This window comes from Bactrocera neohumeralis, chromosome 2 (genome assembly GCF_024586455.1).
Source record: "Bactrocera neohumeralis isolate Rockhampton chromosome 2, APGP_CSIRO_Bneo_wtdbg2-racon-allhic-juicebox.fasta_v2, whole genome shotgun sequence".
In the NCBI taxonomy this organism is placed as follows: Eukaryota; Metazoa; Arthropoda; class Insecta; order Diptera; family Tephritidae; genus Bactrocera; species Bactrocera neohumeralis.
This window is the reverse complement of record NC_065919.1, coordinates 15,534,437-15,551,831: the sequence shown is the minus strand read 5'-3', so window position 1 is coordinate 15,551,831 and position 17,395 is coordinate 15,534,437. Positions and strand designations below refer to the sequence as shown.

Here is a 17,395-nt window from a genome sequence, read left to right as displayed (position 1 = left end):
CTTATTTTTAATTATACTCAAGTATACACACATCAAAAAATACACATGCCTCTAAAACCTATCTAAAGACTGTTTATAACAGACAATGATATTTTTTTGGTGATAAAGATATATTTTTCGCAATGTATGAATAATATTGCATTAGTTTAGCTAATAAGAACATCAGAACAACCGAAGAAAGTGAAGCACTTAAATGTCTCGGAAACATATTAACTTTTGTATATTACTTCAACAAAACTCTCGCCCACGACAAATTCAATGTAAATTATCCTGAAGTATGTTTTACTTACAAAAACAACCGATTTTTGCTGTTTCTACCACAGTCTGGTCTATGTAACCGAAATTGGTCATATTTTTATTTGACCAAGGACTGTTTGCATTAACGACTTATTAGTCGAACACAACAACAAAACTTACTTGTGTGCATATTTATTTAACACCCATACCTTTTTGTCAAAACATGTTGAAGCAACTTGCTGCAGTTGTTAATTGTTAAATGTTGATACTCTAATAAATTATTTTTAAATATAAACCTGAAAGCTATTAAAATAGCGTTTTAATTGAAAATTAGTATTAGTTTTTCATTGACACCTTGTATCTAGTGTCAAAATGTACTAAAAGCATCTAGAACGTGCAACACTGTGTCTTCCTGTTTTTAATGTCAAAAGTTATTTCAGCTGATCAAAAGCAGTGTTGGCAATGCCATCAGTATTTTAAGAAATCTCTCGTAATAAACTACTACATTGTGTGCGTGTTTTCCTAAAAAATTTTCTGTGACCAATCGGTTAAGTGCATTAATATTTATTAAAACACGATTTGATATCAAAATTGAATGTAACAGAAAATGTGTTGAAATCTGAAGAAAAAGTGTGTTCTGTGGCGGAAAGGTTTGCGTCGTGAAGTTGAAGTTATACCACAATAGCGTTGATTTTTATTTCTTTGTGGGAGGAGCGCAAATCCAGCGATATCTCCAAAAAAGGCAAGTAAGTACAAACGAGTAATTTTATAAACAGATTGTCATGACATATCTTCATACATATTTGTATGCATAAATGTTAGCTACAAGAAATAAAAGTAACACTCGATATTTTCGATTTTATATCGCCGTTACATGACTATTAAAAACTTTGACATGTGTATTTAGAAGTATAGGTTCGAAACAATACGATGTGAACAATAGTAATTACTTTATTTATACCTATATAAATTAAAAATGTCTACGCGCTTCTCAAGTCTACTAAAGTTAAAAGCCCGAATAAAGCCGGTTTTTTTGCACAACAAAACCTCTGTTTCTTTTTTCCAAGTGCATTTTACTTTCGCCTCACTAATATTTGGGGGTGCTTGAACCCTCAGTCTTAAAGAATAAACGAGGAGTTGGAGGTTTCCCCAACAATGTATGTACTCCTCATACCCTTTCTCTTGTTGTGTTGACTTTCGTGCGTGATTGCCTTAATATTCATAGATATGAACCCGTGTATGTATGTAGGTTGGTCGCATCAACTACTTTAGCCAGCCGTTTAATTGGGTCAACACATTTTATTGATGCTACCTTTATAAGTAGTGACTGTCTTTGTAACAAACTGGTTTCCTATTTTAAGAAATTTTTTGGCCTTTATATTAAGTTGGTGTGAAATGTGTTTCATTTGTTTGTCAATACTTTATCTAATATCATATCATTTGCGATATTTATGAAATATTTCATGTTTCAAATCATTTTTGATATCTTTGAAATATTTCATGTTTCTATGTAGTCTAAAAATAAATTCATTATAATACACCTTATTAGTAAAAAATGTATAGATGTAAAAATGACAAAACATTTTACGGTATGAAACTTTTTCATTATTGTCATGTAAATTCTCAAGTTGTATAAAATATCACTCTCTTGTTCAGTCTTGAAAGTTTTGTAATATGAATAGCATTTCCTATCACACCTGTACCATCGCTGTCTGGTGGTTCGCCATCGCTGCTAATGACCTCTACTCTTACGAACCTCGCGATCAATAAACCACCTTCATTTCCTTGCTAGCCACTTTATGCTTTCATATCAGTTTTTAATAAGGAGTGTCAGTATTGACTGTCTCTCTTAAGTGGGATGGGCAAAGTTGAAGAGGTACATTGTAAGACAATTTCCACATACATTTCAATTATATTTATTTATCCTTTCCTTTCCTTTTTGACAAAAGGTGTGCCCTTGTGAGTCAACGCGTAAAGGAATATTTTTTTTAGGTTATACTAAGAAACATTCATATTTTATTTTTATCAACATATGTATGTTTGAGTGGTAGAAATCGTGGATTTATAATTGTTGGTTTTCTATTTATTACATAAATATCGCCTTTCATGCAACATTTAAAAGTAAGTATATCTTAAATTACCAAATGTACTAAACTTGTATACATATAATTTGTTTTTGCTTGCAGACCAGAAATAAATCATTGAATAGGAACTTGATGTGTTGACATTTATGCTTAAAATTTTATATATGTATATAATTATTGTACTTGTACCGGAAAATATAAACAGCATATTACACAGCAGCGATAATGCCAACGAAGAGTTTTTATGAAATTTTAAACTCCAAACCAACAGCGAGTTTCGAAGAGCTGCGCCGCAATTATAAACAATTGATTCTACAATGTCATCCCGATAAATTACAACATATACATAACACAGATACCGAAACAAAAAGAAATACAGCAAGTGCTAATGGTGATAATGCCACAACCATTACTAATATTGCGGCTTTCAATACGCCTGCTGCTGTTGACCTAAATGCCGAAATCTCAATTTCGACATCTTCAGATCAAAACAGTGAAGAATTTGTAGCCATAAATGAAGCTTGGAATACGCTCAAAGACCCTGTGAAACGAAGACACTACGATGCCGAATTGCTGTTGAGAAAATTCCAAACGCACAGTAATATCTTTGCGCGGTTAACGCTTGACGATATGAAACGCTGTGCCGCCATCGCAACAACAAATAGTGGAAGTGACAGTGGCAGTGACAGTGATAGTGAAGTTGCATGCGAAGACGGGATGGAGGGCAAGTCTATTGCGGGTGACATGTATTGGTACTATACATATAATTGCCGATGTGGCGGTCAGTATATTATTGATGAGTCAGTGGACAGTGAAATACTCAACCGCAACCAGAAGCGTACGGCCAACAGGCATAGTGCCAGTAAAACGTCGGAAGAGCAAAAACTGACTCAACAACAAAAACAAAATAACTCCGATAAGAATATTCAAGCAGCTGCTGACAGTGGCGCAGAAAATGCGTCTACATCGAAATGTGGCAACAACAGTAAAAGTGTAGGAGCTGGTGATTATGAAGACAAACAGGGCCCTGCTGCCGCTAATCGCGATGTCGACGACGGCGCCGTCGACGATGAAGATGGCGAGGTGCTTGTCGAATGTACTGAATGTTCTTTGGTGATCGTATTGACTTGAACGCACGAAATGTGTGCTGTCACGGATTGGCTGATGAAACAATGCGACACAACAAATAAGTAAATAAGTAAGCAAATAAATGTGTATAATAAAAATAAATGAAATTATGAAAAACAATGCGTTGATTATTGCTTGTGCAAAAATGAATACCAACCAGTCAGACAAAAGATGCGAACAGTAGAAAAAGAGCAAAACAGAAATTGCTGCAGCAGCACGAACACACAAATGCCACGTTAATGTATTTATGTGAATTAATAGCTTTCAGGAACGTGCTGTAATTTCTTTTAAAAGATATTCTTACTTGAGCTGAAAAAGTATGCAATAATCATATTTTGATTGTACCTAAGTATAGGCACTTTGCACAAATAAAGGTAGGAAAAATGATTTTATTGCTCTTTGTTTAACGAAACCTGTCCAGAAGATGAATTTCGGTAGACGGTTAAACAGATGTTTATATGCTAACTGGAAAGTATTTACAATATTCTTTTCGTGTTCTACGATTGTACCTATATACTTATGTGTGCATACTATGGTATGTATCAATTTAATAAATACGGTTAACATAATTAGTTACGTTTTTATTTATTTTAAATATTATGTGATAACATAATTTTTTTTACTGCCAACAACATTTCATTCAAATCATAAAAAATAGAAGTATTTTGATTGACTCTTACCGTTAGAAGTTGGGTCTAAGAAATTATTAGCATTTACATTTTGACTACTATTCAGACAGAACTTGTTCTGAGGAGAAATTTACATAACTTTTGTTTTCCTTTTGCCAAATAAAATTGTAAACTCGTAACTGCGATGTTTTGCATATAGAGATATAACATGGAGGAAACAATAGTTTTGAAATTGCCCATTGCGACCGACGAACTCATTAACATGCAAGACGCAGTCGGTTGGTCGTCGGAAATGATTTTGTATTGTACACACATATGATGTGGTAAATGCGTCAGTCGCTTGCAGTAGGATCCAAAAGTAACCGTATTTATTAACTTTTTGTTAAAGACATGAACATACATACATATAATGAACTATTTACGATAAAATACTGTAGAGGGCGCAAAGACATGTTTTGTAATAAAATATTTTTTATTATATAAGCTAAATTAAGAGTATGTGTCTGAAAGTGTGCATACATTATACATACATACTTATATCGAATTATGATGTCCCCTGTACATATTTTATTTTTTTATAACTAATAAAATATGTAGTTTCAATAAAAAGGGTAAAATGACAAGATGATACATGTCTGCAGGCTTGCAAAATACAAGTTTTACGCTCAACAATGATTATAATTTATTCAGCATTTACCTTTCGCATGTAAATTTTATTACGATAAAAGCGTGATTGCGTACTCAAACCAAGTGACAATGCAACAACACATTTAAAAAGATAAGTTATTGTTTTTCTCAGCTGTAGTTGTCTTACAATGCCGGTAATGAGTCAGCTAATATAACAATAGAGCATATTTAGAATCTCCATCATTGATTCTACATATGTCTATCAAATTCTACTTCCACAAAGTGGGTCAAAATGTCATTGGAAAAAATGGTGCATAATTTCATGTTCAGAGATTTCCTTCAATAAGAAAATTACAAAAACTTTAAACTCGATTTTCTCAAAACCCAAAAAAAATTATACGCTATTGTTATATTGAGGGGACGTCATTTAGTAAAGATGAACTGATTTCAAACTAAGAGCAATTACGAATATTTATACAAATAAAATGTAAATCAAATCCATATCGGATGTAAATGAAGGATGGTTTTGTTATTATAGCAATGTTTGTTCGTCTGTATACAAATTATTCGCACACTTGTACAAAAATAAATGTGATATATGGCTATATTTGGAGAATATAAAAAACTATACAAAATCATACAAAACAGAAAAAAAACTTTAAATAAAAAGTTCTAGCTTATTTTATTTAAATTTCTATTAAGTTGAGTTTTTGCTTTATTCAACCTCTGACACGCGATTTCGGCAAGCACTTTCATTTAAATGCTTCTATGCCATATTTTCACTTGGCGCGACATTAATTACTTTTCACTCGCCGATTAAAATTTTTGTATAGTAGTTCGCCATACCGTGTTGTGGTTGTTGTTCCGGCCGTATGTTTTGTTTTCTATTAAATGCGATTGCCCTCCGAAGTGCAGCTAGCGTGACAACTAAGACCACACTAAGAACTCCAAAAGCCTGTAAACATAAGTGAATGAGTGCATGTCTGTTGCTGAAAACACAACAACAAAATGTAAAGAAATACGCGTTTAAATGGGTGTCCGTAGGTAACTACATAGTGGCAGGCGTTGTATTGACATGCTAACATTTGTGAACTAGCGTGCCCGCGCTTGGTCGTCTTATGACAGACGCCCTTTTCTGTTTTGATAATATATGTATATGTATATGTGGTAAAATCGCCGGTAGAAAAGTGTGAAGAAAATTGTTTTTGTACATGTCAGTATGTAAGCGCTTAAAGAAAATAGTTAAGCCCACTATGGCCATACAGCGAAAAAATCGCATTAATTGGAGCATAGATTTTTTCTTTCCTTTCGCTTGCCTCTAGTAGAGTCTACATAAATAGCTTTTAATTGCTTAAGCTTCGCTTTGGAGCGGAACAATCAGAAAACATAAGACTGGAATTAATTCATATGTACATACATACGTATGTATGTATGATGTATGGCGTGCATGTGTGGTTAACAGTCTGCACGTGTGTAAAAATTTCGATACGTGTGTACATATAAAGGTCTATAACATTGTTTTGTGTATCATCGTTTTAAAATACACATCCAAGTAAAATTAAATCACTAAAAAAATAATTTAAATTAATATAAAAATAATTTGTTTGCATTTTTATTTGCAGTTCAATTAAATCCCATATACATATATACCTATTTCGTATATACCCACTTTACCGGAAAACAAATAGACGTCACCGTGGCTAAGGGAAATCGAAAATCGTACAGCTCCACCACCGCTGCCATCACTAGTAAAGCCCGCAAAATGGCATCTACCGGCGATATTTGGTTACAATGGTTCTCCTGCTGTTTCCATCAACCACAATCACCGACACGGCGACGTCATCAACGCCTGCATATCGACCGTTCGATGATCGGCAATCCAACGAATTTTGTACACACTGGACATATTGGTTCTGCCGATGTGGAGCTCTCCACGAATCATTTGAATGCATTGCAAACACAAATGCAGAGCAAAGGTGGCTACGAAATGAACTCGATACGATTGCAGGTAAGTGTAGATTTCGTATTGTTTTATTTTTATGCCCAAAAGATTATATTGAGTTTGCTACGAAGTTTGTAACAGCCAGTAGGAAACGTCGGAGACGCTATAAAGTATACATACATATATGTGTATGTGTATGTTTATAATATTCTCGGGGTTATTTAAAATATTCTAATATTGAATGCTGTTTTACTCTTATTGACTTTTGCCGTAAATAAGCCTTACCTCGAAATTATATTATTTTAATATTTCAGGCCTGCTGATGTTAATAAATGTTGACGACGAAGCTCCTGATACCACTAGCAGCACGGCACTTATTGGTGGATTTTCAAACAACACTGACACGGGCGCTTCATATATAAATATTATGTACATATTAACATGCATACATACAATATTTGGCCCAATCAGCGTAGTGCAATCAACTGAATCTCGCGTATACAAGCATACATATTTAAAAAGAGTTTAAAATACGCACGCAACGATTTATGGTATTCAACTATTATATAATACATTTTATTTTTAATAATGTATGTACTGTAATAAGACTTTAAATTTAAAAAGTGAAGAGTTGTAATGAATATTTTAACATACTAATTTTAAATTTTGATAGCATAACATTTACTTTACTCGGAAAAAATTAGTTATTAATTTTAGCTCCTAGCGACATTTTCCAAATCTGTTGCACTCGGCCCCGACAATAAGGCAGCCTTCATGAAAGGGTGGCAATTCTTAGCTTATTTGGGTAAATATATACAACTTTTAATACTTTTCTCTCCAATAACTGTGTAATCGAATATTTATATTTTATGAGATAAATCTCGATATCGCATAAAAGTGATAGATGTTGTAATAAAGTTATTTTATAACGAAAATGAGCTAATTTATATTCGAGTAAAGTAAGTGTCATTAAACTGTTATTGGTGTTTGTAGGAATTGCAAAAAGGTGATGACTTTCATTTGTTCTGTTTGCAAGTCTACAAGCGCCTTTCAATTAATTGACTACAGTGGAGGAGTAATTTATTTGATTTTTACTTACTATATATAAAGTGTAAGGTGTGTGAAAATACATTGGGTAAAAATGCTTTTTGAAAGTATATACATAGGTAACGTATGTAAGCGATTACCTACATGATATGTGCCTTTCATTTTTTAATGAGTTAATTTAATTTTTGAGAACTGATGCAACATTATTTCGTTTCAGTTTTTTTTTTTTTTTAATTCTTAATAATGACCAAAATCAAGCTGAAATATGTAATTAATTTTTTTTATTGAAAATTTAATGCGCACTAATACGCATGTACTTAATAATAAAAGCATTTCAAAGCTTTTTACATTTCGAACTCCATAACGAAATGCGAACACATTTATTGCAAATGTGGCAGCGAATAGCGAATAAAGGGATAACGGGTTTCGAATTCGGATTGTACATTTTTACTAGAATTTTGAATATTAACACAGCCAAACTTCAGCTCAAGTGATCTGAAAGCATTTCTTTACAAATACAAATACATACATACATAGATCGGACAATGTTAAAACATATGAAAGCTTATATAAGTAAATAGAAAAGAAATAGCGAAAATAGTGTTAACAGATGAATTGTTGAATTTCCTAAATGCATTTACACGCACAATCAATCACATAGAAATACATACATACTTATGAAAATTCATAGTAAATAATACAAGCGTATAGTACATATCCTCATATGTAACTATGTATATATATACACATATTTATTATGTACTAATTACCATATAAAAAGCGAATTAATAATTTTCGTATTAACTTAACGATAAATTTTACTTCTCACTGAAAAAAATTGTGTAAACTTCTTTTATATTATATTATGAAAATTGGAATTGTAAAAAAGATATACGCATGCAGTTGTAGCTGCGAAAATATTGTATTAAATTAAATCTGAGATTGTATAATAGCGAATTGATTTGCATGAAATAAGAAAATTTTCGAATTTTACAAATATACATATGTAAACCTTTATATAATAATTTACCGGTAACAATTATTTTTGACCCGAATTTGAATTATTTGGACTCGAAATTAAACAATTAAACCATTAAATGTAACCTATAATGAGCACAAATAAAATGGTGAAGTAGAATTTTTACAAGTTCTGTTTTTTCTAATAAAAAAGGATAGCATATTATCTAATTATTTAAAATTAAAATTGATCGAATTTTTATTGAAATGCATGCAGTAACACTTTTTGAACTGAACATTTGAACATAAAGACAGCTGCAGTAGCTGATTCATAAAAGGCATTTTGTGCGTTTCAAGGGCCAAAATTTGATATTTCTTTTGAGCCGTAGATACAGCTGCCCATGTGAGATTCATGGCTACTTTTCGCGTGAAACTTACAATGTAAACTAACCTAACCAAGTTATTGTTGTAGCGGCAGAATTCTGACAAGTTGACAATCCCTTGGCCGGATAAGAAATTCGTGTGCGTTCCGGTTACGTAGAGCCGACTATCGTGGGACCGGAACCTAACCAAGTCTTAGATAGCGCTTAAAAGTTTATAAGTTGCGTCTCAGCTTAATTATCTAAAGCGCTACCACACTTGCTTTTTGATACCAATCACCTATCATAAACCGCTTTCAACTTATACACGTTGGCAGATTTGCTCATTTCTTGAGCTTTTCGTACGATAACCTTTTGCAACAAATAAACAAATAAAATTAGTTTCATGTATTTATTAACATCATTCAATTCGCTTCTGCGCTATTCGGAGCAGCTATCATAATTAACATATCTAACAATACTATATATTTAAGTAAAATGTTGCAGTTTTGCACATTGTCCAACGTAATAAATATATCTTTTCGTTGTCGCATTGTTATGGTCGTTAATCATCATTTTCACTACCGCTGCCACTGCCGCTGCCTGAGCCACTACCACCGCCTGCACCACGAGGACTGCCGCCACCCTCGTCAGCAGTGCCACTGGCTTCGCTGTCACTGCCACCGCCACTCCCTTTGCCGCTGCCATGTTCATTATCCGATTCGCTGTCGGAATCACGCAGTGCTTTCACCGATTTTGACTTGTCCTTTTTCTTGCTACGTCGGCCGTCGAAGTCGGAACCATCATCTTCGTCTGATGAGTAAATGGCCGAACCCTTTTGTTCTGAGGTTACTGAAGGTGCACCACCACCACCACCGCCACTACCTTTCTTATATTTATTCTTGATAGCGCTAAGAGAAATAGCATTTTCATCGTCACTTCCTTCGTCGTGATGATACGACGAATTGGCACCGCCATGCACATCATGCGCACCACCTTTCTTTTTCTTAGGTTGCGGTTTGTGTTGCATACGCATTGCTTGGCGCAGTTTTTCCTCCTCCTTTTTGAGGTTGTACTTACGATCGGTGGTCGGATCTTTGCCGACTTGTGTGAGAATCTTAATGCCACTGGTCTTTTGTGAACGATCTGCCAGTGACATTGTCATCTTCTTGTGTGTGAATGATTCGGTGGAGTGTGGTCGGAAGGTAAGTTTGGTGCGGAAGACGGCTTGTCCTTGTAAACCAGTACCTTGACGAATGAACATATGGTTATGATCGCCATGTAATGGTTGACGATATACATCGAAGGTTTCGTTGCCCAAATGCAATGTCATGCTACCGTCTGACCAACGTACAAAGCGTGCATTGGATTCTTTGATCATGTCACCATTATTTGCCATATATTCGCGCCAACGAATGGTATTACTTACTTTCAATTTGATACGCTGTCGACCTTCTTCGTCCATAGTTTCCTCCTCATCAATTTCATCCTCATAGGTGTCCTTGTCAAAGGGACGTGTATCAACCGAAAGGAAATTCGGAAGTTTTACAAAGTGAATTTCCTTTCCCAGGTCTGTTACTATGCGTGGAATTTCGACATCGATACGAGTTTCGGGAATAGGTTCCGGCTCATCTTCCTTCTGCTGTTGTTCTTCTACTCGTCCTGGGCTTCGTGACCGAGAACGCGAACGAGAAGAACGTGAACGAGATCTTGAACGGGAACGTGATCCGGAACCTGAACGACGTGAACCACTCCGAGAGCTTGATTTCGACTTGGAACGTGAACGGGTGCGCGAGTGACTTTTACGGGAACCAGCATCAGATTTTTGACCATCATCTTCAGATAGACTGATATCATCGGCATCTCCAAAAATGTCATTTGCATCGATTTTTTGCGATTGCTGAAAAGTCAAATATATTCATTGCAATCAAAAAAATAATTGTTCAAAGGTGCAGATACCTCTTCATTGTCGCTGTCTGAATCGATAATGCGTGCTTTCTTAGCCTTTGCAGTGGCACCTTCATCGCTTTCGTCTCCACTGCCTCTTTTGCGAGGAGCACTTTCAGATTCAGAACCGCTAGATGCTGTGGTCTTACGCTTTTTCTTCTGTCGGGCACCAAAATCACTACCTGATTCAGATCCACTGCCAGACTTATCAGATTTGCGTGATGCAGGCGTACCAGATCGCGAACGTGAACCTGAATGTGCACGCGATCCGGAACGAGACCTAGTTCCACTTCTTGATCGAGATCCTGAACGTGAAGATCCCCCAGATTTAGAGCGTGGCGTAGCGGATCGTGAGCGACGACTTTGGCTACGTGAACGTGATCGTGAATTTGCACGGTCATCTATTTGCAAGTTGGGTGATTGAGAACGTGTATCGTCGTCATTTGGGGTTTGATTATGAGGTGTGCCCTCATTACGCTTCGGCGAAGTCTCCTGAGCGACAGGCGATTGCTCACGACTTGTAACTGGAGTTTGTTGTCGACTTGCTACAGGTGATTGGTCGGGGCTAGCCACATTTGAATGTTCGGGGCTTTCACGGGCCTTATGTTCTCTACTGGCTGCCGAAGTGGCAGAGTGTCTGCTTTGAGCTGAACCTGAGCGTCTGCTGTGGGGTGAACCAGATGGGGACCGCGTCCCAGAACGAGAACCTGAGTTGCTGTGCGATCCCGAACTCGAGGATGAACGTGAACGCGAACGTGATTTTCTATCACTACCACTCGCAGCCGAATGAGCGCTACGAGGGGAACTAAAGTCAAATATTCATAAAAATATTTAAAAACTTAAGATATTTTGGATATAATAAGATCATTAAGATTTTACCCTTGTTCTGGATCATGATGTTCCAAGGAATAGCCCGGGGTTTGTGCAGTTTGTGGCGAAGGAGATCTACTATGGCTACCTTCAGATTCCGAACCTACATAAATAAACACAATGTATCGCAGCAATTACGAGTTAATTTCATCTTGGAACTCACCACTTCCATCGTCAGAATTATTTTCAACCATCTTTTACAGGTATATTATTAAATAAACTCTATGCAACCACTAATAAAAATAATAAGTAAATTAATATTTGCATTTATCTGCTAAATTAACTAGAAGCAACGTTGTTTGATGCGAGTAATCGATAAGCAAAAATGTATATCGGCTACCTACTGCCCTATCGCATTGACACTAAGGTACCGAGAAATATGAAATATATAGATTAATCTAGTAAATATAATGAAAAATTATTGTAAAAATTTTAAATTTAAAATATTACATTTCAATTTAATAGAATGTATTTTGTAGTACTATTATTTAAGTGGTATTTATTGTACATAATATATTATTCTTTCATCACACTTTTAAAAAAATAAACAGTCGGCAACTCTATTGTTTGCGAAAACCGATATTTTGTGTTTTACTGGCGGCGTGTCAGATGTAAACAAATATTAATGCGCTTTGGTAGCAATATCTATAAAATTTCACTAAAGTTGTGTACAAATTAGTTAATAAACAATAAAATTGTTTGTCGTTATGCCAAAACAAGACTGCAAATATTGGGACAAATGTTATCAAAAAAATTCGGCGCATTTGGAAAAGTATAATCATCCACCCAAAGACAGTACTACAGTTTCAACTGCTGACTATAGCCCAGTCAAAGACAAAGAGGCACAGAAACGAAGAACAACCGAGGATCTCAAACAAGAGCCAAAAACTGATGAATCTCTAAACAATCTAGACATGGATGTGGAGGCAACTATTAGCAAGAATACTTCTACTGGCGAACGTAAGGAAATAGATACAGATGAATTGCGTGCTGAGGCTCTTGGAAATATTGCTGGAAAAAACTATATGGAAATCCTCGCTAAGCGTATAAAGTTTTCTGTGCAAGCTGAATATGACGAATTGCTGCGTAGTAATGAATTTATACGCCACAAGTTCCTTGTTGAAATGCCTCCGGACTTTTATGACTTCTGGAAATTCGCAAACACTTTGAAAAAAAATGCCACAGGTGAAGAAATTTTGCAGTATTTCGAAAAACAATTCCAGTTGCAATTAGTGGGGCCGTTTGAATTTCTAGCTGGTCGCTTTCATAAAGCAAAGTTACGTGAGCCAGGTGATTATTTACGTCATTGGCGTTTTTTCTATGATCCTCCTGAATTTCAAACGATACTCGTACGTCGTGATACTGGTGTCCATTATGGTTATTGGCGTGATTTGCCGAAGGACAATGATTGCCTTTTAATAGCACGCAACGACTCCTTAAAGAACTGTAAGTTCGAATTCATTGCAGGCAATGTTTTCGATGCATTTTTACATTACCTTGACAAGGATTTTACAAGCACCCCGTTTACTGCAACTTTGGTATCATCCACACGTAAATCATTGCAAATGTTTATAAATGTAAATGAAATAAAATTAGAAAAATTGGAGACATTGCGTAAACGACGAAGTGCTAAAGTTGTAGCTAAAACTTTCCACGAGGCAGGTATTGTAGTACCGTACGAAGGCAATACACAAGTTGGTTACAGACCACTTATTGTTTCCGATGGAGAATTGAAAAAAATACTGGAACTTTTCGTCAAAGCTGGACCATCTGATGGCGATGGGGATAATGAGGAAATTAAAGCAGCAGTTATTGAAAAATTGCAACCAGTGGCAACTGCTGCTAATATAGCAATGGATGAATGTGATTTTGGCACATCTCTCGAGTTGGGAATCGACTTATTTTGTAGTGGGCGAAAAGAATTACATTCTCTAGTACAATCTTTATTAGTGCCCGCGTATTCGCTTCTAAGTCGGCCACAATTTATTGCTATTTCAAAAGCACATATGGAACAGCGTAGCAAAACGCTTAAGCTTAGCATTTTCGAGTTAGACGCTAAGTAATGTATTTGAGATTTTTGGTGTAATGGATATAAATAAAAGATTTAAATACACTTTTCATTTTAACAATCCCAAATTGTTCATATTTCTTCTCACCAATTATTTAACTTTTGTATATATAAAAATATAAAGTTTTTAACCCTTTAGCACCTTTACAAAATCTTACATATATAGGTGAGACGCTTCTCTATAAATAGGTTTGTAACTATCCTTACAATCTATCCCCACTTCTTGTAGCAGTTTTATTATGGGCTTTGCAGCCAATGTATCCAACGAGACATTGTCAGTATAGGCAACATAGGCCGACGTAGGCAAATTCGCGTTGTGTCTCCAACAAGCAACTAAAAGATCAATGGAAATAACTGATTAACTAATATTAGAAATTAAGAAGGTACTTACTTCCAGCTGCCACACCCACTACGAAATTAGGTGGTTCAAGCTCTTCGACTTGGGACGATTTGGAAGTAATGCCCCTTATGAAGGTAATGTCATCACGTACACATTTCAAATTTTCACTCTGATACTCTATTTTGGATTTTACGGTCAACGTAATAACTTTTTCCGCCTCTTTCGCATACGGAAGTAATAACTCTGTCAATTCACCACTATTTGTTAGATCTTCCTGCAACAACGCGATCAAAAGTTCCTTGTCCTGCACATAATGCAAAGATGATTTAGGTGATGGCAATTTACATATATTCCGAGCTCCACCTAATAAAGCCGCTTCCACAAATTCTGACACGTCCTTACCCTCAATTAACAGAAATATCTTACTGGGTAAAGGCGTTTGGGGTTCATTTGGTTCGTACAGTAATTCGAGTCTACAAGGCGAAAATCGTTTATTTCAATATGCATTTTAATGGCGAACAAAATAACATGCAAGTCACTTTTTTGTTTCCGTATCCCTTTGGACTGGCTCGTCCTCATCACAATCATCCCAGAAGGCACGTGAAGACGGAATATTTAGTTCACCAAAAGCCATTGGACAACCCATTTCTAAATGGTTTAATTTCAGGAACGATTTCAGCTGTGAATAATTGCTTTTTCAAAACTAGATCGCTATTTTCGCTTGTCATCTGCTATCATAGCGAGCGTGTTCAAAAACAACATTGCAGGGTTGCACTTGGTGAAATAAAAATTTTTTAAAGTAACGTAATTTCTGTATAATACAATAAGGATTGCCCTAAGTGAAATTGTTTTGTTTTCACATTATTTACCCATTTTTGTTGATTGTCATTAAATCTCTTTTTTGTCTAAATGTGGTGGAAATCAGAAGCTTTTTTGGACAGACATAATAATTTGGTTTATGAAATAGAAAATTTTAACCCCTCTACAAAAACACTTATTTAAGCTTGCGTACATTTTATTTCGCTTTAATGCCTAGTCTTCAATATTAATACATTCGGTGTGAAATGCATTTGTTTGGGGCATTAGAAATAAAAGTAAATTAAATTTAAATCAGCTTTGCGAATATTAAATTAAAAAAGAATGTACATTTTTCTGGTAATCTACTCCTCTACAACTACTCCAATAGCAGAATGAATGCATTCTTCCTTATTGATAAGATGACAAGTCTTATTCACCAATGACATCAACTGATTCACATCGTTCGCCCAGTTATTCAAAATATCAGAGGCGCTCTTTTTGGTGGTGAAGTAAATAATTCCAACAGGACGATCAATTTTCACTCTTATGGTGTCACTATTCGCTAATTTCGAAAGGTATTCTTCGCAGCGGTTTGTAGGCAAGTTGAGCAACTCACTCATGCGTTGGAGGTGAATGCGGGAATAGTACATCGCAATAATACGAATATTCTAATTGGAAATTAATGTACAATGTAATAATTAATTCTTCGATTCCAAGGAAAATATTTTCTTACGTGCTCTATTAAGCGATCCTTTAATTCAGATATACATTTGCGACCATGTTTAGTGCTTTCTGCAAACATTTCATTCTCGGCCAATACACTTCCAAAATCGGCGTTGAATGTATCGAAATTTATCAGTTCCTTCGACATGAACAAACGTAATATTTCACTGTAAATATAAACAAATCATTATTATATATTTCCAAATTTTACTTTGAGGAACTAACCGATAAGCTGGTATGTCTTCGAGCTTTTTCTTTTTCGATAAATGTGCCATCATATCACTTTGTTCATTGTCATATGGCGCTAATACGCAGTAAAGGACAGCGCAGATGAGTTTCTCTTTTTGTTCCTTTTCCTGTTCGGGAGTTAGTTCTACAGTTGACAATGCGGCCGCCGCAGCAGCTGCTGCCTTTATTTCGTCCTCTCGCTTCTTTTTATCTTCTTCGCTTAATTTTTTCTTTTCCTCCTCTGTTAATTGCGGAACTGCTGCTACGGGACGTGCTGGTTCCGCTATAGCCTGGTAGTGACGGGAAGTTTTTAAGAAGGACCCATCGCGGTCCAGTCGGATCATAAGGTTGTAGAATTTTAGCTTTAAATCATGTTGTGCTGGATCATCAAAGAATTTAATGCTTATTTTCTTAGCTATGATTTGCGTAGAAACAAAATCTTCTTTCAACAAACAAAGCCGCATTTGTTCCAAAATCAATTCAACCTTTTCACGTTTATCCATTGAACCATAAGTTTCGACTTGCAATTCTTCCATTACAGAAGCTGCACCGGCAATATCACCATCAGCTTCCTTGATATCGGCCAAAATTTTTGTTAGTCTGGCACGCTCAATTTCTACATAAATTTTACCCTCAGTTACTGAACGCAAAGTATCAATAAGCTTCAACTTGGTGGCCTTGTCAGGCGTTTTATCAACATAAGTGCAGCATTCTTGAATCATTTTTGAAACAGCTTGTTTAAGTTGTGATCGCCGACGTGCCAATAATGAAACATACTCATTTAAAGCGTTCCAGTTTTGAGCTTCAAAACATATCTGGCAGATTGCGACAAGTACACGCGAACAAGAAACCATATCGGCGCCCTGCGGAAATTAGGAACACTGTAGATATATGCCATTAAATTATATTGAAAAAATTTACGTACCAGACGAGTTTGTTTCTCAAGTTGCAGTAGCAGCTCGATGGCGTCATGAAAGGCTTCCGGATTTTTTTTTGCCATGTCTTTGGCTAATGGAATTTTCTCATCACATGCAGGTGAATAATCAACCTCCATTTTAGTGATGCGACCGCCTTCAAACAGGTAATTATCCATTTTTAGCGATTTTTCAACTATAACAAAGACGGCAAAAGACACAAGAATATACAGATGAAAATACAAGACAACTAAAAATGCGACAACTTTACTCTTTTTATTAATAAGAAAGGAACAAGTAATCCTTAAAGTTATCGTGTATTATATATTACGTTTTAACGAGCTAATTGCCAGTTACAAGTGATTGAATTAATTTAATTTAAAGTTTTAGAAAAATAATATGAAATGCGGCTACAAATCGACTTCGGATAATTCTGCTTACTAATCAATTAAGTTGGCTGTGATTGAGAATATAATGTCAACGTCGTTCGAAGCAGG

The 17,395-nt window shown here is 35.5% G+C and overlaps 5 protein-coding genes across 9 annotated transcripts; 2 read left to right on the top strand and 3 right to left on the bottom strand.

Annotated features, from left to right (window-relative positions):
- Positions 1-692: 692 nt before the first annotated feature.
- LOC126751375 (CDC42 small effector protein homolog) lies at positions 693-8,841 on the top strand. 4 transcript variants are annotated; one of them, XR_007665880.1, is made up of 4 exons: positions 1,891-2,113; positions 2,187-2,358; positions 2,424-3,519; positions 6,328-6,455. XR_007665880.1 is itself a non-coding variant. In XM_050461592.1 (3 exons), exons 2-3 carry the CDS (start codon positions 6,468-6,470, stop codon positions 6,968-6,970), a joined length of 255 nt encoding a protein of 84 aa, XP_050317549.1. In that variant the 5' UTR covers positions 700-983; positions 6,328-6,467; the 3' UTR covers positions 6,971-8,841. The 4 variants fall into 4 exon arrangements, 1 of the variants encoding a protein (XP_050317549.1); XR_007665879.1 differs by lacking the exons at positions 1,891-2,113; positions 2,187-2,358 and adding an exon at positions 693-983 and having other exon boundaries at positions 2,429-3,519; XR_007665878.1 differs by lacking the exons at positions 1,891-2,113; positions 2,187-2,358 and adding an exon at positions 693-983.
- A 567-nt stretch (positions 8,842-9,408) lies between these two features.
- LOC126759829 (another transcription unit protein) lies at positions 9,409-12,139 on the bottom strand. The gene is made up of 4 exons (XM_050474976.1): positions 11,991-12,139; positions 11,837-11,930; positions 10,970-11,762; positions 9,409-10,910 (listed from the first exon to the last, which is right to left on the bottom strand). The coding sequence occupies exons 1-4, from the start codon at positions 12,019-12,021 to the stop codon at positions 9,576-9,578; spliced, it is 2,253 nt and encodes a 750-aa protein (XP_050330933.1). The 5' UTR covers positions 12,022-12,139; the 3' UTR covers positions 9,409-9,575.
- Positions 12,140-12,407: 268 nt separating this feature from the next.
- On the top strand, positions 12,408-13,963 carry LOC126760225 (histone PARylation factor 1-like). Its single transcript, XM_050475701.1, has one exon. It carries the CDS (start codon positions 12,535-12,537, stop codon positions 13,888-13,890), a length of 1,356 nt encoding a protein of 451 aa, XP_050331658.1. The 5' UTR covers positions 12,408-12,534; the 3' UTR covers positions 13,891-13,963.
- On the bottom strand, positions 13,937-14,969 carry LOC126760231 (uncharacterized). Its single transcript, XM_050475714.1, has 3 exons — positions 14,775-14,969; positions 14,287-14,708; positions 13,937-14,228 (listed from the first exon to the last, which is right to left on the bottom strand). Exons 1-3 carry the CDS (start codon positions 14,879-14,881, stop codon positions 14,050-14,052), a joined length of 708 nt encoding a protein of 235 aa, XP_050331671.1. The 5' UTR covers positions 14,882-14,969; the 3' UTR covers positions 13,937-14,049.
- Positions 14,970-15,229: 260 nt separating this feature from the next.
- On the bottom strand, positions 15,230-17,350 carry LOC126760962 (26S proteasome non-ATPase regulatory subunit 12). 2 transcript variants are annotated; one of them, XM_050476808.1, is made up of 5 exons: positions 17,170-17,350; positions 16,910-17,094; positions 15,982-16,847; positions 15,767-15,923; positions 15,230-15,701 (listed from the first exon to the last, which is right to left on the bottom strand). In XM_050476808.1, exons 2-5 carry the CDS (start codon positions 17,075-17,077, stop codon positions 15,396-15,398), a joined length of 1,497 nt encoding a protein of 498 aa, XP_050332765.1. In that variant the 5' UTR covers positions 17,078-17,094; positions 17,170-17,350; the 3' UTR covers positions 15,230-15,395. The 2 variants fall into 2 exon arrangements, with proteins under 2 accessions (XP_050332765.1, XP_050332756.1); XM_050476799.1 differs by having other exon boundaries at positions 17,230-17,350.
- Positions 17,351-17,395: the final 45 nt, after the last annotated feature.